This window comes from Dromaius novaehollandiae, chromosome 2 (assembly GCF_036370855.1).
Source record: "Dromaius novaehollandiae isolate bDroNov1 chromosome 2, bDroNov1.hap1, whole genome shotgun sequence".
NCBI lineage: Eukaryota > Metazoa > Chordata > Aves > Casuariiformes > Dromaiidae > Dromaius > Dromaius novaehollandiae.
Window position 1 is genome coordinate 132,342,887 of NC_088099.1, and position 26,586 is coordinate 132,369,472.

The following is a 26,586-nucleotide window of genomic DNA, read 5'->3' on the forward strand; positions in this document are numbered from 1 at the left end:
TGTCTATCTATAGACTTCTGAAATGTGGATGTCCAGAAGCACATCATACCCTTAAAACCACAACCAGCTCTTTCTGTATACATTGCCCAGGTTTTAGTTTGATTGATCAGTTATTCATTGTTGCTAATCAGATAATTTGGATTTTTGCCTTGCAGGGTACTTTTTCCAGGAGGTGGTGTGGATCTTAGGACTTCAAAATATGCCAAGGTTGCTAAGATCTTTTACCAGAAGGCATTAGAGGTGATTACTAAGGAACAGTTCTTGTTACTGTCACTGGTCAGAGATGAAATGCCAGGAGCTCGTATTTTCCCAGTGTCCTGCTAGAGTCCAATGTGTTAACTGTAAACCCGTCAATAAGAAATTCATTGCTGGCTTCTGCATAAAAAAATCATTCATAGTTTAAGATTAAGACTCCAAACACCTTCTCCCATTATATGTTGTCATTGTCCTAAACATCAAGTTCTTGGGGTGGGAACAGTCTCATTCATTCATTACACCTGGGGCTTTGTCTCTGTTTGCAACTTGCAATAAAATAACAGTTATGCCTTCCAAAAGCAGTGGGTATCCATTGACATTAAATGTTGAATGAAAATACACACACATATAATAAATGTAAAAGTCTTAGTCTAAATGTAAAATTTGAATTCCTCAGGAGGGATTCTAGAGAGAGATTCTCAAATAATCCAGTTTAAATAATATAATGTTATGGTCTTCCTTAACGTGTACATTACAGCCACTGAAATATCTTTATTCTTGCTTATCTGTAAATAGATTTAAATATATCTTTGGAGGTGCAAATGAAGGATCTACATTTGCATAAGTTACACCGTTTTACATAATTGCATTCAATTGGTAAATGTAAACATAGCAGATTTTTAGAGTAAACACTAGCTTAATGTATAATGCAAATGGAGGTACGGGCAATCATTTGTTATGATTTAATTATTAGCATTATTAATACGATTGACTTTGTGGAAAAGCTGTTTCTTTCAAAGAATGCCAGGAAGGCTGTGAATCCTTACTGAAGATTTAATCCTCTTTCTCCAAGCATAAGAGGTTTTTTCAAATATTAATCGATTGATTTTGAAGTAAAATTTTATCTTGAAAATGCCTTGTGGAAAGGAATGGGTTTTCACTGAGCTTTTCACACAATCTCTATGATTTGTTAGGGACTTTCTGTATCCAGATTGAATAAAAATGAGAATTTTCTTCCCTTTTTCCTCCCTTCCCTGCTTTATTTTCAGCTGAAGATTATTAAAAATGGTGCCACAAAAATAATAGTTTGGAAATTTTGCCCAATTCTAGTGCCAGTTATGAGTAGTTCTTAAACTATAATCACAACAGGAGGCACTGGTTGGCAGTGAAGAATTCCTGCCTTCTCTTGCTGCAGACTTTCCTATAGCAGGCAGGGAAAACTTAGGCAGTGTCATGCACAGGACTGTCAGCTGCTGCAGTGCGTTGCTTGCATTTCCTAATGTTCAGTCCCCATGACACCAATGGTCTTATTCTTACCTATATAGCTGTCTCCATCTTTGTTCATTGTGATAGTCTGCTACCTTAAACCTGAATCCTGCAAAGACTAGCTCACCTTTATGTAAGGCAAGTAATCTCATGTGTCTCTGTGGACCCGCTCACCGTGTGAAGTGCATCGTGTGTATTGGTATTCAGTAGTGGGGTGAGGGTTTCTTGTTTTACCGTTAGTGTTTGCAGTACTTACTAGGAAATTCTATTGACATTTCACAATGATTAAGTAAATTGCATATGTCATAATTGTATAACCGGAGAGGCAGGCTCATTAAAGATGTGATATGTGTACTTAAGATGATTGAAAGGTGAAAAATAATTTTCAGTTCATCATAGGTAACCTCACTAACATGTATTTCTTTTCTATTGCTGATAATTGCTAATTCCTAATCTTAATAGTTGTGAGTTTTGATTTTAATCTTTTGAGATTTAATTACCACTATAAATTATTGGTAGATTTACTAATATAAGGTGAGTTGCAAAAGTCACAAGTATATTAGCAGGTACGCAGTTAACTGAATTTTATGGGTTTTTTAGATGTACAAAATTTCTTTTTCTCTTTGTTTTCCAGTGTTCACAGTGAGAAAATATTTGATCCAACTCTGTTTTAACATGAATGGATTATGTGAAATGCTAATCTCATTCAAGTCAATAGAGTTTTACTATTGTCTTCTGTTAGGCAAAAGCTTAACTGAAATTATTTTTTTCCAGCTTTTAAATTAGTTTTTAAAATATGGCATCTTTGGTGTTTTTAACATGTGTTTAGCTGCCAGGCTGGTATTTATTCAAAGATGAACTAAGAGACTCAAAATGTTCGTGGTTCAGTTGTAATTGTTCTTAAACTATATTCTAGTTTTTTGTTGTTGTTTGTTTTTGTTTTTTTCTTTAGTAGTTGTATGTAGTAATTATGTGGGCTTTTATTACCACCCTATCAGTAATGCAGTCAGAAGACATTTCTATTCTAAGCCTGTAATTTCAGCTTTTTTCAAAATGTTTTTTGAGCAGCAGCTCTTCAAAGGGGTCATAATTAAAACAAGTTTTAGAAAAAAATAAAAAAGAATACTCAAATTTCACAGAAATACATGAGATCTGAAACATCCCAGCTTTTAAAGTGTGCTTACTGTCAGTAATAAATAGGGCAAAAATGCAAATTTCCACTGTGTGTGTGCAGCATCACATGTGCTTAGTTATATGATAGAAAGCTAGTTGTGTTCTCTTCTTGCTTCCCTTCTCTCCTTTTTCCTTTCTTCAGCAGTTTTTGCACTTACCTTACAATTTTTATTCTTTTTAAAATGACTATCATTTTTATTTCATGTTGTTTAAACTCACAGTTTATCTTCCTGGAACACAGGTCCAAAATTGCTAGTTAAACAAACACTAAGTGTCATGACATGACACTAAGATCACAGCCATGATAATAATAAAATTTACATTTTCTTAATACAGATGGATGGACACAGGCATTGCAAAGGATCTTTGCTATGAAATCGTAGTGCTTCGTATAAAACTATGAATAGTAATGAATCGGCTCTCCCTCAAAATGATGACAGATTGTTCTGTGTCCCTTCTCTTATTTTACAGAGATGTTGCCGTTTTGTGGTTTCTGTTTAGACTGCTCTCAACATTACTTACTTACAGAATAGAACAGTTGAATTAATACTAACATAGGCCCAGGTTACTGTTGGGGGACATCTGTATATCCTCTAGCTCACATATTTATTTAAAGAAAAACTAAGGGAGTCAGTATGTTTATTTCAATTGTAGTTGTTCTTGAACTGTTACGGTTCCTTTATCTGTAGTAGTTTTATTTCTCAGCTACGCCAGAGAAAGAAAAAAGCAGTAGCAAGTTCTATTCTGTTATCTTTCTGTAAATCTTTAATACTGTGTTTATTTTCTTGCTTTTTATTTTGAAGGCTAATGATAAAGGAGATTATTTTCCAGTATGGGGAACGTGTCTTGGACACGAAGAGCTGACATATCTCACAAGTGGTGAAATTTTACTTGTTAATACCAACACAGATGGTTTCGCATTCCCTCTGAACTTTACTTCAGGTGAAGAATTCCATTGCATCTCATGTCTGAATTTTGCTGAGAGGTGTTGTATTTTATTCCTGATGAATAAGCAGGGCTGAATATTTGGGAGGTTTTCCTTTATTATCTTACCAACTTCTTTCTTATTAACTTCTTTCTTATTAAGTTGCTATGACTGTTTTTACAAAGTCAGTGCAGTTCCATGGCTTTTAAAGAAGAAAGGTTAGCATGAGCTACCAATAGCAGTCAGCACAAGCCACAGCTGTGGCTCTTTAAGCTATATGATAATTTGAATTTATATAAATAATGTGGGTTTAGGTCCCTTTTCCTTAGTGAACTGAACAAAATACCCAGGTACAAAACCTGTCGAACTCAGAGAGCAAATTTTAATTTTCCAACTTGCATCTTACCTAAGAGTGGATATTAGCACTGCTCTCCTAGTTGCACAGCGTCAAGTACTGAAATCAGAGATATTGCTTACAGAGGGAGGAGTACCACTCAGCAACACTGTCAGAATGTGGCCCCTACTGATATTTTCTATGGCTTTATCCTGGAATTTGTGAGTAATCAGTCAGTGGACCATGTAGTTTTCACAAATTCTGCTATTTGTTGCCATTGTGAATGGACAGGTCACTGAAATGGGTGACAAAAAAACCATGCTCAGTGAGAACTAAGGTGGCAAAGTTGGGTCCTTTTTGGGTCAAGACTGGAGGACAGTGATGTCAGCTGGTAACTGTGTGCTGGTAACCCATTTGAGTTATTTCACTGATCTTCCTTGCAGCATGTTAAATCATGATCTTATGTTATAGAAGCAATGCAGTGTTTTGGTAAATTTGTCTCCTGTTCAGTAGCAGTCCATCTGTTAGCAGATTGGGTAATTGAGAATATCCTTTTTTCTTTTTTCTTCGTAAAAGCTGCAAAAAACAGTAGGTTATTCAAGAATTTCCCTGATGATATATTACATGCATTTGCTACTGAGCCATTGACATCCAACTTTCATATGTGGAGCCTCTCCATGCAGGTATTCAATCATTTTTTTTCATGAGCACAAATACATTTGCTCTGTTAAAACTAGAAATGAATGAGCAAATAACACATCCTTTTTTATTTCCTCCTTGTCACAGAATTTCACAAAGAATGAGAAGCTACGTAATTTCTATAATGTTCTGACCACTAATACAGCTGACGAACTGGAGTTTATATCTACCATGGAAGGTAAGGAAATGAATTTATGTAAAGTGTGACTGTAACAAAGCAGTTCTTCTCTAGAGGTGTAGTGGCAGTGATACTAATTTGTAATGAAAGCTTACTTTTAACATAGCACAGGTGAATCCTGGTCCTGTCTGCACTCTGGCTGTGAGAAACATACTGTGTTTGCAGAGGCAGTTTATCTTTAGAGTACATATCTGTGAGCATAATTACTTACTTCTCTTACCTGTTGTTCCCCTCCCAAATATGCTGTTGCACTTCAGCACTTGTGTTTTTCAGTGCCACAAAGGGAGATGTACAGTACTCCTCTTTTTGTCGTTTAATCCCTCACAGTGCATTGTGTCTCCATTGCATCTTGCTGTCTGTTTGCTGATGCTGGCTCTCCTATGATGCTCTATCTCTCATTTGTTGTACAAGGAGAACAGTTCATAGTATTGAGATAAGAGCAATTTCCCTCATTACTTTGGCAGTAATACTGCTAATCGCCCTCCTTGAAAAGCCTTTTGCATTACATATACCTGCACTAGGCTTGCTCAGCTCAAGAAACATGTCCATTTGTTAGGGAATGTGGGTTTTAATTAGTGTATTGCTAGCAGCTCTACAGTAAAGTTCAGCTGCCAGCCCGTGGGAGTCTTCTGTATGGCATGTTGACTGTCCTCCAGAAGAGGAGAATAGTTGTTTGATCAGAAAATCCGATTAGCCTAATGACAGACACCTCCTTTTCCTGCAAGTGGTTTATCACAGAGCAGTCATTGGCTGCTGCGCTGCTATCCTCTGTAAGAGGGTTAAGGACTGGCTTCCCCCTGTGTGTATTAGGCCAGTCACAGAGCAGATGGGAGCTGCCACTGGATTGACTGGGCCTTCAAGTAGATCTCAAGACTTGGATCCAGAATTCTTTTTAATTATGCAACTCGAGTAACCAAAGCAACTGATCCACAAAAATCTTTTTGCGTGGAATGAAACTCTCATTTTATGATGTCCATTTTTTGATTCAGTTTTACTGTGACTTTGTAAGAGTTTCAATTTGCTATTTAAGTTTTTGTGAAGCTACTGATTATAAATGCAATTTTTCTGTAACTTATACTTTGAATTCTTTTTGCACTAAGATTAAGTGTATCTTAAGGCATAGATCTTCCTTATGTGCTTTGATGAAAAATGTGTTTGTTTCAGCATACAAATACCCAATTTATGGTGTCCAGTGGCATCCAGAGAAAAATGCTTATGAATGGAAGAACTCCTCAGGAATTCCACATTCCCCATTGGCTATAAGAGCAGCATATTACATGGCTGACTTCTTCACTAATGAAGGTAAAAACTCTATGATCCATAAATGTCAGTTTCTTGAGCGAAGCTCAAGTGAGTGAAGGAAAAATCCTTGAAGAAAAAAGACTTGTTTTTCTGCTGTCAAAGTTCAGTACCTCTTATTGCTTTGTGAGAAGCTTACTCTACAAGCTTTATAGGCTTATAAAAAATAGGAGGTCCTAGAAATAGAATGGCTTAGTAAAAATGACATTGAAAGGCCAGGCATTCTAGGGGAAACAGGCAAACTCGTTTCAGTAGGAGTAAAAGCCTTGTCTGTGCCATGACTGTCTACCATTTTGAAGGATCTTTGTAGCATCTTAGTCTGCCTTGCTCAAAGATAATGAAATGAGAAAAAATGCCCCATTTGTAGTTTCCAGAGGCTTCTGATTTGAGTTTCAGACATTGAATATATTCTTAGCTTTGCTTACCAAACAATAGCACCAAGATTATAGATGCTGCTTGGGCTAAGTACAGAGATATGTCAAAGGGGTGCCAAATAGCATCCACAGTATATAGCTCCTGGGCAGCGCAAGATACTTTTGAGTTTTGCTGAGCTTCTAAGTTATTTGCTTGTACCCTAAGAAGCAGGAACCAACTAGTCTATAAAATTTTGATAGTTTGTGAAAACTTTATCCATTTGCTATAAATAAGTTAAAAAGTATAAATAAGTACTATAAGTATAAATACAGAAGTATCTGAAGTGATCAAGCTTATTTTATTCCAGTCACTGCCATCTTTTAAATTGACTGTCTTTGAAATTGTCTTAACTAATTGAATAAGACTATAAAGTCCATAATCAATAACCTAATTGAGTTTAGTCTATAGATTTATCTGTAATCAAAAGAATGACATAGAGAAAGCAGACGGTAGTTTAAAGCAGTGCAACTTGTGCTGACCTGGTCAGAGAGAGTGTAGAAATAAAGGCTGTGCTTTATACAAGTTCAAGGCTCTTTTTTGTGTGCTGCAGTCTTGCTCTGCTTTGCAAAAAGGTAGGAAAATTGGGTGAAATTCCTTGTTGCCAGTATCAGTAAACTACTTGTATTTTTTGAAATTTGGATAGGGTACTTAGGGGAGACAAAAATAAAGAGGAAAACTGGAGAATGTGTAAGATTAGTCTGTGTTCTTTTGGAGAGTAATACGAGGATGCAGTATGTTCTCTAGTATCTGTCTGCACTGTTCACTACAGGCAGAAGTAAGCTTGTTCTGGCCATTATCCAAGTAAATCAATGTGGCAAAACAAGTGCCAACTCTGTGGTAGTAAGTCATGTTGAGACATAGTATATGTATGAATTTGTGCCTATATATATAGTTTAAAAAAATACATGCTCACATGCAGACACACATAGTGAGCTTGTGCTTAATACCACACTGATGTGGTCACCAGTTTTTGCATCTGTTGTGCTTGAATTGTAGTAGAGCAAACCTATGTCAGTCAGCTTATGTGTGTATATCCCCCATCTCATATGCTAATTCACAAGGTGTTCTTTGTTAGCTATTCCCTTCCCCAACCAGTGGACAAGTAGTCCTACAGACTATTTCATATCATAATGTTGCAATAACTGATGGATTTTTTTTTCTTTAGCTAATGTAAGGCAGAGTGCCTTCCTTAGGATTGAAAATAAACTGCAGTGTGAGGAAACACAAACTGGTTTCAGCTGACAGATATATACTCAGTAGCTATGATCCTTTACTAACTAAACCATTCTGTTGAAATAGCATTCTCATATCCATCTGCTGTTAATTTTAACTTGTGTAGGGTTGCACACATGACAAACCAAACCAGGATTTCAGTTTTTGATGTCCTCACCAAATCAGTCTGTGCCAACAGTGCAGCTTTCAGGAGACTAGTATTCTGATGCATTTCTTATGGTACTGTGAGAGCTGCCAGTATCTCACAAATAAATCCTTTTGTATAGTCTTGACTTTAATTTAATTTTTAAATTTCTCCATCTCCAGTAATAAAATACTGCTGTAACTAGCTTTCTGAATGTCTGTCTTCCTAGTTCTCCACATAATAGTTACTGTAATTCTGTTTGCTGTCATGCTATACAGCATAACTTACTTTGCCAAGAAAGAAATTATCAACAATGATAACAGAAAAGTGATCTGTACTTTTAAAATATTTTACAGCCCGGAAGAACCTGCACAGCTTTCCCACTGAAGATGAGGAAACAAAAGAGTTGATTTATAATTATACTCCGACTTACACAGGACCATTTTCTTCATTTCAACAAGTCTATTTTTTTGATTGAATATCTGTTCAAAGGTGCAGCATTGCTATTTGTAAAAGGAATTATCTGCTGGGATTTCATAATTAAGCTGATATATTACACTGCAGCTTACAATGATTTATCCTGTGTTTCTTCTGCACTATTGGATCATTAATCTAAAAATTTACATTTGGTAAGATAATAGTTGTCCTGGATCACACTTACATACAAGCCACAGAAAAATGATTTTTTTTTTCTCCAGGGAAGGAATTTTGATTATGCTTATATATACTTTCCAATAAAAAATTGGAAAACAATCAGGTTTAGTAAAAGGAAAAATATTCTATTCATGTATTTCAAAATACGGGGTTTATCTCTGTAAAGGGTTGTAGACTATGATAGCACTAGTGGTTTTGATATACTGCTTAGTACTATTCTGTTCTCTTAAAACTATGTAATGCAAGAGACTTCTGATCTTGGGCTTGTTGTAAATATGTATGTAACCAAGTCTTGACAGGGACTAGTTTGTCATTTGAAAAAATGATAAGATGGCAAGGAAGCATTATAGCAAACAGACATAAAAAGGACATGTTATATCCCATTCATGAAACTTTCTACTGTACATTCAGTGTCTGTTTTTGGAGAGCTTATATCTTGTGAGGTCTACATGAGCACGAGAATGCAGTGTAGATTACTCATTGCAAATACCAGCTAAAATAAATTTGGAAGGCGTAATTAAGTGCTGATTCCACTTTATACTCTTCTCAAATTCAGTTTCATGAATCCTCCAAGAATCTGTTTGAGAATAGCTGGAGTCAGCAGACAGATATGAGATGAAGACCTCCATTTGTGCGTATTTAAAAGAACGTCAACCTAACTTTCAGCTGTTTCATCATTTGTACTCTGCAGTTACTGGATGGAATTCTCACTTTGGTTGAGTCGGGGGGAGTTTGCCATTGACTTAGTGGAGCCAATAGGTTCTTTCTCTTTCATCATAGAGTTTAATGCAGCTGGAGTTCAAACAGCAGATGAATGTATCTGAAAAATCTATTAATGTTGACATAATGTGATAATAGCAGTTACATTCAGTACACTGTGGTGCCCTTATTTTTTTGCTCTTCTACATGCTTAGTGACAGTTTTGTTCAGTGGTTTTGTGTGGGGTCCAAAAGGGAGCTAAGATGAGACAATTGAATATAATTTTTCTGTATTGCACAGCTTCCAAACTCTGTTAACATCAGTGGGAATTTGGAGTTTACGAAGAATTCAGTTTGTACCTCAGCTCTGTGTTTGGCAGTACCTTGCACTCTGAAGTACCACATCTGAATAAAGCTGGTACATTTCTCAGGTCATTTAAGTGAAGGATTCTCTAACTTATTCTTCATAACCAAACAGCTGCAACGACAAAGTGAATGTGAAATGCATTAATTAAAATAGTGTAAGTATAAAATAGTATAAGGAAAAATAACTGTAACTACTGAAAAGACACTGTTGGGTGATGACAAACTTAGACATGCGATATTACAAATTTCTGCATTTGCCTCATCAGCCAAATTCAGTAAATGGAACTCTTTTTAATATAAGTGACTTTATTGTATTGTATTGTTAGCTGGTTCCTGTGTAGAACCAGTGTAGAAAGAGGATCATGGTCTCTAGTTACATATAGATATAGCAGCTGAGATACTTACGAACCAAGGCCAGTCTTGCATTTCTTACTCAGGTTAAGTTCATCAGAATCTCTCTGAAGAGTTTGCCTGAGTAAGGAGTGCAGGAATTAACCTTAATAACAGGGACCAATCTTGCACGTGAAATGTCTGCTAATTGCAGTGGTAGTAATCAGTTCACAGGTGTGAACAGTTCACAACTATGAGGTGTGTAATGTGACCAGAGAACAGTGCTTATCCGTGCTAGTCCATATTTCATGAATTTGTTTGCATCTTTCCTTGGTATCCTTTATTTTGTAAAGCCCTGTTTGATGGTATTGGTGATTTTCTGTGATACTTGAAATAAAGTTTATTCAAACATACATATATTTTTCTTCTCTTTTAGATTCCATGGATAACATATTAACATTCCTTGCTTCCTGCCCTCCTCCTCCCCCCAGGTGTAACACTCAGATCAGGAGGCTGCTGTAACCTGCATCTGCTTGGCTTGGTGTTGGGAACCATTGCTCTGTCCTGATGGGGAGAGTGAGGGAGTTGTCTATGCTGACTTAGTCCAATAAGGGTGCAGTTATCAGTCTCTGCTCTGTTTTGGCACTCAGCACGGTAGGTAGAACACAGGATCAGAATATTTGCCTGCTTACCTACTTAATTTTCAAAGTCATTTTAGTTCTAATGCTCATACGCTGTAAGCTGAAACTGATCTATAGACCGTCAGAAAGCTGGCGGGTGTGATGGCTAACTCAGTCCAGTGGATTGCACTTTCTTTTAGTGGTAACTGGATGGTAGGCAGTTTAGAGGCAAACAAAGAAAGGCTGATAGAGCAGGATGAGCCATGAGGTCTGAGGGGAAATGCAAGTGATTGAAATAGGTTTGTGAGGGTTGGTGTCTGTGAGAAGCAGGATAAGACACAGGCAGTTGTTCCTGTGATCTAAGACAGCTGATGAGATGGAGATCGTTGCCTTAGGAGCTCTGTGTTGGGGAGCAGCAGGAATGGGGCTGCTCTGCAAGGGAAGGCGAGCTGGGAGCTGAGGATGACAGCCCAGCCAGCAGGGCCATGGCCTTACAAGGGGAGCAGTCCCCCAGTACTTGAGTAAGAAGAGCAGAACAGGTTCAGTGACAGTAACAAGGGTCAGCCACAGTCCAGAAGTAGCCAGACAAATCTGTGGTGATGAGGCAGGTCAGGGTCAAGCCAGAAAGTCAAGTCAGCAAGTCAGGGTCAGAGAAGTCCATGGTCAAGCACAGGTGTACTGACAGTGCAGCTCAGGCAAGGGCCAAGGCCCAGGGCCTGACTTTAATGTAGCTCTTGAGTCAAGGGGCAGGGCTCCAACAAGGCTGCTCACAGCTCTTCCTCACACAGCTCTTCTCACAGCGATCTGGCTCCAGGTCGTGGAGCTGCACGGTGCCAGAGCTGCCCTTGCACACAGGCAGCCAGGCCTCTAGGAAGGAGGGAGGGGGCTGCAGAGCCTGGTGGTGCACTCAGGGCACTCCGGAGCTGTAAGCAACACAAGTGCTGTCTGCGGTGTTCAGGGAAATGAGAGCTTCTGTTCATTCCTTATAATTCTTGGTGTCCAGTCAGAAACATTACCCATAGGAACCCAGAGTTGGTGAGAGCTCACCCAGAAATGGGTTAAAAAAGTTATTTTTAAGAAGCTTCAATAAAAGACCTCCTGTCTATCCTGAGTGGCTTACAACATGGTTTCTCATTGCTCGGGTAAGATAGAACTCACAATTTATATATGTAACTGGTAGTTTTCAGAATTAATGCTGGAGAAAGAAGGAAAGGAGCCTATGGCCATACTCTCAGCTTATTCAGAGTATAGCTGAAGAGCCTAATCACTTAGCTTGCTACTCTCTGAGGGAAAAGATCCATTGACCAGTAAAGTAACTGCATGTGTTCTGCAGGTTATATTAAGATTTTATATAGTTTTTTATATATATAATATATATAAAATATTTATATATATTCAGACACCTTTCAGTAGAGAAAGTTTGAAATGGTTTTCTCTTTGTACTATTCTATTTTTACCACTAGATGGCCTACAAGAACCAGTTTTGCATTTGCAATTTCTTAATGTGCTTTGTTGTTGTATCAAAAGTTTAGTGTTGTGTCAGGTTGAATAGGATATTCATTGTATTGTGGTATTTAATATGCACCAGGATATTGGGGCTGTGAGGCAAGAAGAAGGGAGGACACAGAACAAGACTGTGAAGGCTTACTGGCATGGCTGGCCAGATTGGTAGGACAGCAGGAGAGAAATTGAGAGAGTGGGAACAAGAATAGAATTAACCAAACTGGGATCAACTTGTGAATCCAGTGAATATTTGAAACATTTGAGCATTAATTGCTGGTGACTGGAATAGGGTCCCTAATTTCAGGTGATTGTTCCTACCCTACAGCTATAAAATCTGTCTTGATTCCTTTTTCTATAAATATGAAATTAGTTCATGCAAAATAGGAAAGCTTAGACAGGAAGGACTGAGAACCTGAGCTCAGAAAACCTTTGCCTGGGATGTAAGGAAAAACAATTTGATTCTCTTCAGGCAAGGAAGAAATTATAAGAATTACATCCTGAGGAAGTGCCCTAAATATTGAGATACAAAGTAAAAAGAAGAGCCTAACCCACAAGCTGCTTTGTGAAAAAAACCCTTCTGGATTGACCAGAGATGCCAGATTTCCTAGCGAAGTGGTGAATTCAAAGCAGAGATTAGTGTTCAAGTCCATAGAGGAGCAGGCCATGACTGTGTTCCCACTCTAACGCTGACTAGCTTTTAGGCTACCTTTCTCACTTTGTCCTTGCAGTCCTATTCATTGCTGTGGATGTCACTCAGCAAAGAGAAATTAGTTGCTGAGTAGGGATGTGGTTGTTCATTCCTTGGAACAGTGAGGAAAGTACGGAGCCTTTCTGAACAACCAGAAAGAACAATAATTCTCAGTTAATTTGAGAATTTATTTGATCCCTTCTCAATTAATTGCATGTTATCCCTGAATTGGCTTCGTGAGACAAGACACCTGAGGGGAGAGAAATAGCACGTGATCTCACAACTCAAGACTATATACTAGTTTATACTCAAGAGTGTGTAAATCCTTTGAGGAGAGAGGGTATACACAAGATGACTTAAGTCATCTTTATTTTAGCAAATGACTTCTTTTTCATATATATATTTCATGTGTGCTTTTTTTCTGTGGAATTCACTTACATGTATGTGGTGGGTGCGGCTTTCAAAAGCACCTACGCAAGTTGGGTAGCATTCAGGTCCCAATAAGGTTTCTAAATGCCTGTCCAAATTACTTTGGTTTGAGTACGTATATGGAAGAGAGATGGATAAATACTGTGAGGAGATTGGTTAGAATCCCTCCAGCTTACACAGCTGATTGTGCCTTCCACTTAAACGAGCATCATTTGAAACATTTGAAGATGCAATGTGGAGTGCTCATTTTTTGTTGGCCTTACGTCCTTCCTCGAGAGTAGGCCTTTTCCCTCTGCCAGCGCTTGTTTATTGGGCAAATAGCAAAGAATATCCTGCCACCCATTTACTGGGGTACTATTCTAACTTTCTCCACTTCCTGATAATGTTTGCAACTGTTTCATAATATAGGCAGTATGTTTTAAGAACCAATTTTCTTTGTAAATTCTTATATAACCAGAAATTTCCAAAGCCTTTCATCCAAAAATTAGATTTCCAAAGATTATCTGAAAATAGCTGTCACTATTCGAAAGAGCTGTCTGAACCAGGCAGTTGATCCAAACTGAGCTAAAAAGCCCAAATTCCCTTATTTGGGATTCTCAGGAATATAGTGAACAAACACTGCTCAGTATCAAGCTTTCTGTAAATGAAAAGCGGAAAGCAAACCAAACAAAAGGTTAAACAGAGTAAATTCCAGGAATTGTAGGTTTAGATCGTTAAAAGCAATTGGATTGAGTACTGGAATATGTAACTCCCAAGTGTAATAGAAAGCTGCTTTTGATGATCTAGGCTGTACAATATATCATTGTGGTTTTGGAGTTATAGTATAGAGCTCATGTTATAAATATGTACATATGTGTGTGTGCATGTGCAATTGCTTACCATTTTCCTAAAGAGAAGATCAGCACCACCAACAGCACAAAACTTAAAATTACAATTTTCTAGCTAGCACTTCATTAGGAAATTAGTTCCTCCCCGTGGCCTCCCTCTGTAGTCACCTTCTTCAGCCCTAGAATTCAGCTTCAGATGGGGAAATTTAAATTTCACAAACCTATAGTTCGTTGGGATTAACTCAGCAGCTATGACTCTATGTAACCCCTAAGGGCTTGCTTTTTCAAAAGATACTGAGACTTATTCAGAGCAGAAGTGTTATGGAAGAGACAAAGTAAAAGCACGATTTACAGACAATCTCTGAGACTCTCCAAAGAGCCTCCAGCAGAATGAAAGTGCTTCGAAGACTTTGGCCAGACCTATTCTGATCTTGAATGGAGCTAGTCCTTGCAATCCTTCTAAGCTCCCAAATTCATCACTAGGGTTTATACCTCTGAACCATTTTGTAGCCATTTGCAGCCTCATAAAGCAAGTCTAACCAGGATATGCTACACTTCCACTGCAAAAGAGAGAAATTGAACCACCTCATTATCTCCTTTGCTTCAATATTCAGAATTTGTGCTAATTATTTCTCATTAACATTTACGAGAAGCGTCTCAGTCTGCCCATTCAACCAAGAGTACAAGTAAACCTTTTGTCTCTGGAGTTAGATCATAGAGGAAAAAAGCAAACAAAATGGGCATGGATCTAATGCAACCAAACTGTTATCCTGTTACTAGAAAGAGAAGCTGGTTTGACCTTCATCCCTAGGCTCTAAAGCTTTACTCCAGGTTTCTCATCCTTCCTTTATGTTCAAACTCATCCTTGTAGTTTTTCCCATTTGGATTCTTGCCGCCCATGCTACTTTGCAGCTACTTAGGGAATCTAGTTACTGCGTCATAACTTCCAGCCAGCAAAGTCACTCCTTCTTTCAGCAACTGCTACCATAATCTTCCCAAATTACTTCTATGCAGAGAAATCTTTTAAAGTAATGTAAGACAGACCATTCCACTTCAAATGCTTGCAAACTAGAGAACTGTGTGCATGAATGCACTAAATGCTTATGTAGCCCCTTCACCTCCCAGCCAGAAATGCTACTGAATATATCAGCTGAAGCTCAGCCTACAGCACTGCTCTGGATGAGTATCCTGGAAAGGAAGGAGCAAGCAGCAGAAGCAGCAGCCTGTACCAGCTGAATTTGTAACTCAAGCCATCATAACCTATGGTATGGTTAGACAACCAATACTTTAACATAAATTTCATTGATGGCCTTTTATTCCTAACTGTCAATTATCTTTCCCTCTTTTAGATACATTTGTAAGGCTCCCCTAAGAAACCCATTCAGAATCAGTCAGCTAGTTCCTCTTTATGATGAGGTTTCCCACACCCAGAGGGCCTGAGACATGCGAAAGGACTGAATCTAGACTAATTTCCTTTTGGAAATTAGTGTGTTTTAGCTGAAAGAGAATTGAAACTTGCACTATGGGTATACTACGGCTTTTAGCCTCACTGCGCTAAGTGCAGTGAGGGAGGGAAAGTTATAAGTAGTACAGGTGTAAGGCAGGTGTATCTTTATGCATAAAGATACTTTGGAAAGAAACTGAATCTCATAACATCAGCTCAGGGGATACCAATCCAGAAAATAACACCTGTTCAAACAGCAGGGCTTATTGGGAATCTTTTGTTTTTACAAATTTCTCACTTGAGAATTTTGATAAGGGAGTTTAGGCCAGTTTATAAACCTTCATCCTGTTAGAAACCATTTCTGCAAAGGCTTGGCGTAGATGGTGCGAGTCACCCGGGGTGTCCCCTCCTCACCCCACGCAGTGCTGGGGCACCTCAGCCGCTCAGGCTGGCCCTCGCTGCCTGCCAGACCTCCATGCCAAGAGCCCAGCCCGTGGCGGTGGGGATATCACTGAGCACGTGTCACCTCCACAACGCGCTGTATGGTTCAAATGCAAAGTCCAGCCACTGATGACCAGAGGTATTTTTTAGTTCACCTCCCCATTTATGCGGGTTGAGGGTAAGGTCTGGTTTTGGCCCTCACTGGTTTCTTTTATGTTTCTAAAACTAGTCTGCTCAGTGCGTCTGACCAGTAAGAAGTGAAAGAACGAATCCTCATCAATCTTTGAAAGCAAGATAGGACAAAGTTGTAGTTGCTGAGGTCTCCTCTTCCCCAGAGATCTCTCTGCTGCCCTGCAGTACCCAGTACCTCCTGTTGCTCTAGGCTGTCCTTCCCCGGTCTGTGCACAGCTGGGGCGCAGGGTGAAGGCTGCCTTCTGCCCTGCGTGCAGGAGGAGAGGTGGGACCACCCCCCATGGCTGGATTTTTAATGCTCTAGGTTCAAAGGAGAGAAGCAGTTTTGCCGGTCTTGTTTTTCCATACCATTTCTTGTTTGGGACATCAGATTCAAAGATGTGTTTACAGTGCTGTGCTGGCTATTATGAGATTTGTTCTCTTTGACTCTCCAGATTATGCCAACAGACCACCACTCATAAAAGCACAGGATGAGAAAGAAAATCAAAAAACTAAACCGTTTTTGTAGAGGTTAGAGTATCAGCCACTCCTAGCTGAAGGAGGTGGCCTGTAAAACGACAGCAACTGAGCTCAAAATTCCTGCCAGGCTGTGTCAGTCACACCGAGTTACTGCCAGGCAGGTCTCACTGCGGTCTGCAGGATGGTGTAACTGGCAAAGGAAGAGATCTGCAGCACAGACAACAAACCAATTTATTCTCTTGAGTTTGGAAAATTGAGACTGGTTCTATCTGCTGGCTTCGTAATTGGTAACCGTTTTCAGGTTACCAATTTACAGGCAAATGCAGTGTCAGAATACAATGCATTAAAGTGTGCAGTCAAATCCTATTTTAAATTACTGAAGCAATGTGACTTCTTTGACCACCTTTGTTAGATTATCTCACAATTTTCTCAGCTGTGGAGCTAGGAAATGTTGCCAGCTGCTCAGCCTAATTTTTTTCTTATCTCAGCATCATCTTTGTAGATTTGAATTAACTGGCAAGGGCAAGAGACAAGGAAGAAGAAACCTTCAACAAGTTATTGTCAGCTATTTCAGACGTGCTGGGAATTTCATTCCTACTCTACATCCTCTCTATAACTTTTAATTGTTCCTTTTTGCAATACAAAGAGAATATCAAGTTTAACTTTTTTTTCCCCGAACTACTTTGAACTCTTTCTATGCTTCATGCATGTATTTTCTTGGATCAGTTCTGCTTACCACCTAGTGCATGGTCAAAATGCTGGAATGACCCGTGTGCAAGAATTTTGTTTTTCTTGCAAGATCTGAGTAACTTCTATGATGATAGTGTGCATTTACATCCTGAGAGAGACAGTTCTGCAGCAAAAGGTTATAACTTCCTTTGCAAACAGTGGAGTCTGTAGCTGCCTGGGCTCTGGAAAAGGTGGGCCTGGCTCCCTTTGATGGAGCAGACTAGTGACACCTCTCTGACAGATGCAGGGACTAGAAAGTGAGTATAACTCTCTACGTGCCTGGACAATACTTTTGTGATAAATCCAGTGATGCTTAATTCTGTCATTTGGTTGTTTGTGACAGTAAGACCACAGAATTTACACAGGGTGTAAAATACAAGTGACAAGTCAGGGTTTCACAAATCAGACCTAATCTGTCAAGTATCATTCATGCTTAAACAATTTAAGAGCGTTTCACTTTTCTAAAAACAGCACCCCAAGCCCAACTGGCCTACTTGTGTGCTACAGTCCTATACTAGCATGTATAGAGAGGTACACAGAATATGCCATATATTTCTCTGTATCATCCACAAATGACTTAAAGTGATATTCAGAAAGGTCATAAAGTGCCAAATGATGTCCTGTATTCCTCCTGTTTTCATAGAAGATAACACCTATGTAGCAAAATTAAATGATTTCTAATTAGAAATTACACCTTGTCCAAATAAATGGATTTTTTTTTCTCTCCTGCAGCCTGGGACTTTGTCAGGGAAGCTAAACTTTGTCCAGAGCTCTTGGCCCCTTCCTACTCCCCTTCCCAGTTTGCTGCCCATACTCTCATGATCTGTAAAGAAGCAAACAGCCAGTCTTGCAGTGTGACATCAGACTCATCCTTTCCGATGTGGCTCTCCATACCAGGCGTGCCTGTGTTGTGCTACTGCTGTGCTACAACTGTACATTCAAAGAAGGATGATGGCGATAAAAACAAACCTCTGTGCGTTTCACTGAAAGTGAATATTCATCCATGAAGTGGCACTGCTAACAAAGCCTGTGTACATTTTGAATTCCCAGGTATCTACCTATTTGGTGCTGCGTATGGCGCTAAGCAGACCCCTCCTGGGATCAGTTGTGCCCAGGCTGAAGAGTGAGAGCATGTTTATACAATGCCATAAGGGCTGGGGCATACCATGAGAAAAAAAAAAAACATCCTGGAAAAAAAGAAGTCTTCAGAACAGAACTTGATGGTTTTGTTCAGCACAAAGGTACAAGACAGATGACCCTGTATAGTAAATGAGGAGTAAACTGACATTTTTCTTATGGACTTTCCTGAAGCCTCTAAATCACTAAGAAACAATTTTTGTTCTTCTATCATAGCTTATCTCTTGCTCAGATTACTATGAATTCATTGCATGTTTTTTAACTCATGACTATCGTATTGAAGAATATAATCCAGACAGATGGATGGTTAATTATATGAGAAGTAATTAAAATGAAACATGATCTCATAGTTTAATGAGTACCAGGATTTTTGGTAGTTGTCTTACTCTTTGTGTCCTGTAGAACTTATTGATAAATTATCATCTAGATACCAAGACTTCAAATCTGACAAGAAAAACTGAAGAACTTCATTTAGGCAATTTGAAATTAGATTGGAGTACTAAAAAATTGAGGTAATTAAAATTTGGGATGTCTCATCTGCCTGATTAAACATCCAACAAGATGCGTGAGTGACACTCCTCTCCAATCTTCATTTATTTGTTTAATATTAAAAAACTCCTCAGATGTATATAAGCCATCTCTTGTTCACAGATTCACTGAGCCTTGCTATATTATGCATCTGCAAAGCATTTTCATTTGATGCCATTAACTATGGAAATTTGCTTATGAAATTTTCTAGTAGGATAAGCTCATGCTTTCTAGACATTCCTGATTATGGCCCAATCTTCTTTTCTCTTTCATCTGCAGCAGCTCTACTTTGGTCATTGCATTTAAGTTCCAGATTGCTATGGTGTGATAATTGATCTAGTCACAGCAACAGGGCCAGGTCCTTCTCCTCATGTCTGGGCCATTTAACATTTATTTTCTCAGTGCGTTGCAGAAGTCTCCACCCAGAGATGGGGCCCTTGCTCAACTGGTAAACTGTAGAACAGCTTGGAGCCTAAAGAGCTGTATGGTGTACATCATCTTCTAACATTGCCAGGGTAAGTGGGAGAGGATGACAACATAAGGAAACAGCAATGTCTGCTGACTTGGAAATCAGGCAACCCAGGGAGAGATTCATCTGAGTAAACACCTGAGCTGGTCATCCTCACACCTTACTTTATACCCTCTCGCATGCTGAAGTAGACATCTAAAATCAAATAGCTGAACCATGCCTTAGCACTTTCCTCTTTCTTCGCGGTAAGGACAACCCACAGCAAGTCTTGCAAAAGCGCAGTTGTAAGGTTAAGTCAGGAGAATCCCAGCCTGGATCAGCTTCAGCCAAATCCGCTCATCTGCCACACAGCTGCTAGTGAGCTGCTTCTCCTTTCTCTACCTCATTTTGCCTTTCTACCTACTTTGCCTTCTGTCTACTGGAAGCTGTTATACATTTGTACAGTAACAAGCATGCTGGGATTTGCTAGGACAGCTGCTTTAATTCAGCAAACATACGGAAATGAAAAGAAATACATCAGTGCCAGAAAAGAAACTAGCCCTTAGGTACTGGATGCAAGCTGAAGCAAGACCTGACAGTTGCAGTCAGTTAATACAGTGAGTTACTTTGGGTTTTTGACTTACTGGCTGACTTATTTTTGTTGATTTGAACAAATACTTGTTGGTTTCAGTCATTTGACTGCTTGCCAGGTGCAGCATCTAAAATATTTAAATCCTTACTGATGATTTCTTCTCAGCCTTACAAATCAGGACAGGGATGAAATCCCAGCACTCAGTAGGCATGTGCCATTTGCCCATCAATTCTGATAATCGGCTTCTACCAGCAAAATGCCATGAGAAAGCCAGACACAAAAGGAATAGTCCCTCACACCCATACTGCAGGGAGTCTGCTACCTGGTGGCAATTCTGAGGGCCTCTTCAGGTCCTCTGAGGGGGAAAACTGTGGGGGAAGCTACCACTCTGACCAATAAGACACTGTTTTGCTGTACCAGGCCTCATCGCACGGCATAAATGTATTTGAAGGTGGTAGTTGACTCTATGCACATAAGCATGTGAACATGGTATTATACAGCCCCCCCCCCCCCCCCCCCCCCGCCCCATCAGTCACACAGCCAGCACTGAAGAGGAGTCATTGGCGCCACATAGCAAAGATTTAATCTCCTTCCGGAAAAAAGTGAGATTGAAACATGATTTTTTTCAGTTGTGAAACATTCAAACAATTTTCAGGTCAATCCCTACAGGACATGCCTGCTCTTTACCTATAGCTTCACCAACAGTTCCCATTCACAAGACAGGAGTAGCCAAAACTCAATGTAGTGGCATAGAGTAGAGTCAGCTAGACACATTTGAAGAGGTGGGTCAGCAGTTGTAGAAGCTGATGTATGCAAAAGAACAGCTGTGCAAACAGGGGTCTTGCTGGGTCCAGGTATATTTTATATACTCGTATCTTCCTCATGCTTCTCCCTTTTGCCATCTGTGTTTTGTAAAACCCTCCCTCCACCTTGTCCTCCTTCCCATCATACATCCCGCACAAGTGTGTAATGAGGTTAAAAAATTATGTAAGATACTGATTGCACAACTGCCACTTCCCTTTGAGTTCCAGTATTTGACTGCATGGACTGAAGTTCACTGCACAGAGTGTCACAGCCCCACTACAAACTAAGAAAGAAGTGTCAGCAGGAGAAGGAGTAGCTTCAGTGTATTTCATTTTATTTCATGTCTCTCTGCTACTAATGACACTTTAATCTCCTATGCAGCAGAGCATGAAAAGAAGAAATGGATAAAATGGCAAATCATTATGGTCCTACCTTATGCACTTAATAAGCAGAATGCAGATATTAAACCAACAGGACTGCACGTATAGAGTGTCTGGCACATGAGCAAATAAGCACTTCAGTTTATGATGGTCTCTTCCAGGACTTGACAGAGATTTAATTCAGTGCCACCCAGGACAAGCTCATTGAGTATACTGAAGTGATAGGTTGCCTGTCACTTCAGTGGGCATTAAACTCAGCTCCTGCTGTGGCTATGATCATTGGTAATGATCTTTATTACTGTCCCTGAGGTCAGTTTCAAAGACAGAGAACTTCCTATGCTTGTCTGCAGGATCACCCAAGTAGGCACGTGCCATATGACATAAACACAATATGTCCAAGGTGCACACATGGCATGTCCCAAGGGCACTGGATTTACTGTATTAGCAGTCTGTGTAGGCATACTGAGCAAGCCAAATGTTGTTTGATTACAGCCAGATCAAAGCTATTGCTCACTACAAGCCAAACCACCAAAAAGGTTATGGGACTACTAGAAATCAAGGAAATATCCCAAGTCCTCAGATGATGATCCCGAATGATGCCAAACAGATATGCTTTCTGGATGAGGAGAACAGACACATCCATGAAATCTGTCCACACTTTAGCCCTACACAAAGGATCCCCGTCAGTCTAATTCTGTTGTACTATATTAGCCCTTGTACTGTGTATTTTTACTACAGCTCTTTATTTTAATGCAGTTTTAGTTCAGTGCTTTTTGTCTGCTTTAGCAAATTGTTTAATGATGTCTTTCTGGATTTGTTTGGTTTTGCAAAAATAGCTGTGGCAAACCAACATAGCACTGAGTTTTGATGAGGGCAAGGGGAGCTTATGTAGTGTTAACACCAGCAGGTACATTGATTACATTACTCAGTTACTTTCTAACTGAGTGCCAAAGTGGAAGCACTATCTGGAGACCCTGTCAGATTTCATGACCATGTTTCTAAACTGCTTGCGGTGTTCAGTAGCACTTTCACCTACAAATAAAAAATAATATATTTCTATTCACTTCTCTTCACCTGTTCCACGGAGTTTTTTTTTAACTTCTCTCACTTTTCACCTGAGGGAAAGAGAGACACAGAAAAAAAGAAGAAAACAGTCCTATAAAAGACCACCATTTGTTTTTAGTTCTTGAACTTAGCCATGTTTAGTTAGTTTATCCGTCTGAATAATAATAAAAAAATTACTGACCCCGCCATGACATCCTCAAATGTGTAGCTCCTGATAGCCCAAGTCCTTTGATTTATCTGTAAAGAACTCCCATTAAATTTATATGTGAAGAAAGTGGAACAATCCCTTTATACCCTCACATTTATTAAAAGGAAAAAATATTTTCCTCTTTTTTTATAGAAGAAAAGTGAGCAGCCTCCCTGTTAAACTGCTACCCTCATAACATACCTTGAAAAAAGTCAGAAACCTAAGTGTCATGCAAGAATCCCACCCTCTCTGTTCTCTGCACAGCTCTTTCTTTTCTGTTGTCTTTTGCTTCTCACACAGCCCTTGACGTTCATCTCTCTGTAATTTTTCCAAATTACTTCTTCCAACTGAAAACTTCCTTCTCATGTTTGAAATACTCTTTTTTGACACACCTTTCAAAATCCATGTCTTTTGTATTGTTTTCCTTTATTTGTGTCCAATTCTATATCATTCCCTCCTTTTTTGTCCGTGCCTTGGTCTTTGTTTAAAAGAAATGGAGCTTTTATAACTCCTCAGCTAGATGGAATGATTCACAGCATGGTTGTGGCCTTCCTTTCCCTACTTCTTTTCTTTGTAAATGTACCCATGCCAGGAGCTCCTTTCCTCACGCCCCATCTCCCACTTTATTCTAATTCTTCCCCTGATGTCCACATCTATAAAGTGAAGAGAATGAAGTGCTCAAGAGAAGGCACAGTAGACCTTATGGCCTGTGAGCTTTCCACCCTCACTGACCTCAACTGTAGCCAAGACCTAAAAATCACCTCCGTGCACAGAGTATCTCCACGTCCTCTCTGTCCAGGCTGCAGAAATCGGATTTCGGGGGACACTGTGAGGTGGTGGGTTGGTGCCCAAGGTCCCATTCTGCTTTGGTTCACCAGCCCATACATCCCTGAGCAGCTGCTGTGCCTTACCCTTGGACTTGAACATAGCGGTGGGCAGACTCCTGGCCCCTTCCCACCAGACTAGACTCAGGGGGACGGTGGGGAAGGGAGACAGAGGTCGGTGCTGGGTAGGTGGAGAGCACAGGTTGCCTCCTGAAGGAGGGACAGTCTCAGTCCTTTGCCAACAATTTTGTCAGTGCAACTGCACACATGATTATTCTCATCTAGAGTCAACAGAAATTGAACCTTAGAAGGTGTACAGGAAATTACTAATATGGGTGCCATGCAAACATAATATTTTGCATTAGCATTGCATTACACTAAAAAGAAGAAGACAAATATGAGTAAAAACCTGTTTCTGTGGGCAAGTGCTTCGTAGCTAGTATCATCCTCATTTCACAGAGGAGTGTGGTACCGAGAGATTAATTAGTGTAGTCCAGCATTCACAGTGAAATTTCTATTCTCCTGGGTTTTTGCTTTTTTTTTTTAAACTTTTTAACTTTAACTAAATTTTAAGGCATTTTAAAATTCAAGTCTGATAATTAGGTACATATTATACACACCCAGGATAGGAATTTCATCTTAATTATCCAACTATAAGTGTTTCCTGTTACTGAAGTGAAAGAAGCAAAGAAATGATACTTCCTGGAGCTGATAATACTGTGTACTTCCAGTTAATGGTAACCTACCAAAGCAAGATAAACATGGGAATGTTACTCCACAGAAGGAGCTGTTTATGGGACAGTACCAATTCAGATTTGGATTATATGTTGCATTAGCAATATATTTGCAGTAAAACTGAGCAAGTCCAGCTTTTAAAGGGGGTGTGTTTTGATGTGTTTCTTCCTTAAACTGGCAAAACAAATTCAAAGACTTCATCTTAGCACTCTACACTGATCCCAATCTGACTTGTGACATTTCAATAATGTGTGCAAATAAATAAGATACGCTACCTTTTTTCCTCCTCTGCTACGTTTTTGAAACAGCACACTTAAGTGGGTATTTCTGCCATGAGCCATGAGGTGGCATACTGTGCATAGCAGAACAGCAATCAAACCTTCCTTTTACTATTCCTTTGCACATTATATTTTAATGGTGAAAGACCAGCTATTAGGTTTTACAATTCAAGGTTTTAGAAACTGTACACCGTCACAAAAGCGATGACAAAGATACATATCTTTGTGCGTGTGTGTTTTAGTGCTTTTAATTCTAGCAAGCAATCATTTTGAGCACACTACTATCTGATGATGTTATAAATGATTGAAATTATTTCCCTTTTTTCTTTTGCAGTTTTGAGTTCCACACTCTGGTTTTGCTTTTAACATGCTGCCTTTTGTGAGTCTGATTTATCTCTTTCCCTGTGTATCTCTTCCTTCACAGGGCCAGCTTCTTAAGGCTTGGTTTTGATTTTGGTTTCTTGTAATCTGTAATAGAATAAACCATTTCATGGGATATGAACAGCCACAAGTTCAATTTTTTACTAACTGGACAGGTCTGTAAGCATATCTTTTAGATCAGATAGATATGTAATTAACACATCTAACATGTAAGTTTGATACTTTCCCAAAAACATGGTTCACCTTAGCCAGTTGGAGTCTTAATTCAGATAGAAGCATCTTTATCAGAGAGCATGAATTTAATATTTCATCATCAGAAAGTCATCAGAAACTTATTTCTTGAGCAGCTTTTCCTATTTGCTTGAGTAAAGAAGACTGAAGCTTCTCTAATCCCAAATAAAATCTAGCACTCAAGGACTTCTGGCAAATCTGGAAAACTCCCTGACAAGCCTTAAATCAGGAAACGGGCTACATGACAGAAAAGACAGGGCCAGAGCACAGGGTGTCATGTGTGCCTCCATCTGCAAGCAGTGGAGGGAGCTGCCGCTGTGGGGAGGCGAGCCCGGACCGAGGGGCCGGGCAGACCCTGCACCCCAGGGCGCCATCCCCCAGTGCCCCAAGGGGTGAGCAGGGCTGGGCCGGGGACAGCAGCCAGGGTCATCTGTGGTCCAGAGATCACCAGGCAAGTCCGTAGTGACGAGGCAGGTCCAAGGTTGGGCCGGGATGTCAAGGTAGCAAGGTCTGTGACCAGGCATGGGCATGCTGAGAGGCTGAGATCAGGCTGCTGACAAATCCGCTCTGCTCTCGATGCGATGATTTAAATCATTCTAGGAAGGCGTCCGGGGAAGCGCTGCTTGATGTTGCTGGGTCTGTCTGGTATTATCAGCACAGGTGGGTTTGGACCAGCTGGGCCCTGCCGGGGCTGCAGGAAGCACCCTGCTTCTCTCCGAGCTCCAAGCACTGAGCTCCTGGGGGCTTCCTCCAGGACTTCAGCAGTTGCTGACAGGAGGTCAGGTCATGAGGGGGCTCTTATGAGCAGGCAATGGTCTCCACAGCAGTTACTTTGGTCTCAAAAACACTCCAAGGAACACTCCCTCCAGCGCCCTAGATCCAGCCACCAGTCTAAACCTCAGACTTATTTATATTAGAGGCCCTTATAAACTGAAACATAAGTGTGAATATATGTGTGTAAGAGTGGCATTGCAGGACTTCAGCCTCTACCTCTGGGAAATATCAGTTATCACACACCTGAATATCTGGCTGCAACCTAGAAGCCAGGCAGTTTTACTTATCGAGAAAAACAACATATTGCAGTGTTAGTTATTAATATCAGAGTAAGGTTGTTTAAACAAGTTGTTGGCTTTCATTTGTCCCCGTGTGTGAGACTGAATACCTGCTTGCCATTCTGGTTCTGGTTACATGGATAAAGCAGTGTAAGTACACTCTAGTGGCATTTTATTGAAGAGTATGGGCAAACCTGGGGAGCTGATTTTTTTTGCTCATGTATAACACACTTTTCATTCCAGATATGTCACAAGCTAGGAAATGCTGTAACCCTTCTTTGTGCATGATGCTCTAGTAATTGGGCAGGTAGGCAATCTTGTGGAAAAAAAGAAATTAGATTACTCTTGGAATCACATGCAGCCAATTTATAATTCAGCTTCAGTGAATCTGCTGGGCACCGACTTACATCAGTGTGTTTTGAAAGCATGGCTGCATCTGGCTGGTGTGAGATAAATAGGGAACTGGGACAGAAGGCTAAGATGTGTCACTAGGTCCCAGGGGAATAAGCAAAACAGGGAGAATCTTTTTTGCCTTCCCAGTAGTATTTATGCATGGCTGTTGCTTAGTGAGATGGTCTTCCAGGTCCGTTGCTGGTTTTGAAAGGCAACAGACCATGCAATAGCAGCTGTTCCACAGAGCTGTCACGCACAGGAGGACTGTGTGGTGGGACTGACCAGCGGGGACTCAAGTGGAGGCAGGAATTAAATCCAGCTGTTTAATTTG

The 26,586-nt window shown here is 39.9% G+C and overlaps 1 protein-coding gene across 1 annotated transcript in view; it reads left to right on the forward strand.

The window, feature by feature from the left end:
* GGH (gamma-glutamyl hydrolase) overlaps positions 1 to 10,301 on the forward strand; it is a 16,852-nt gene extending 6,551 nt beyond the window's left edge. Inside the window, exons 4-9 of the mRNA XM_026106098.2 lie at positions 156 to 240; positions 3,438 to 3,576; positions 4,470 to 4,576; positions 4,680 to 4,770; positions 5,935 to 6,072; positions 8,197 to 10,301. Coding sequence (XP_025961883.1) covers positions 156 to 240; positions 3,438 to 3,576; positions 4,470 to 4,576; positions 4,680 to 4,770; positions 5,935 to 6,072; positions 8,197 to 8,318 — 682 coding nt within the window. The 3' untranslated portion in view covers positions 8,319 to 10,301. The remainder of the gene's footprint in view (positions 1 to 155; positions 241 to 3,437; positions 3,577 to 4,469; positions 4,577 to 4,679; positions 4,771 to 5,934; positions 6,073 to 8,196) is intronic.
* Positions 10,302 to 26,586: the final 16,285 nt, after the last annotated feature.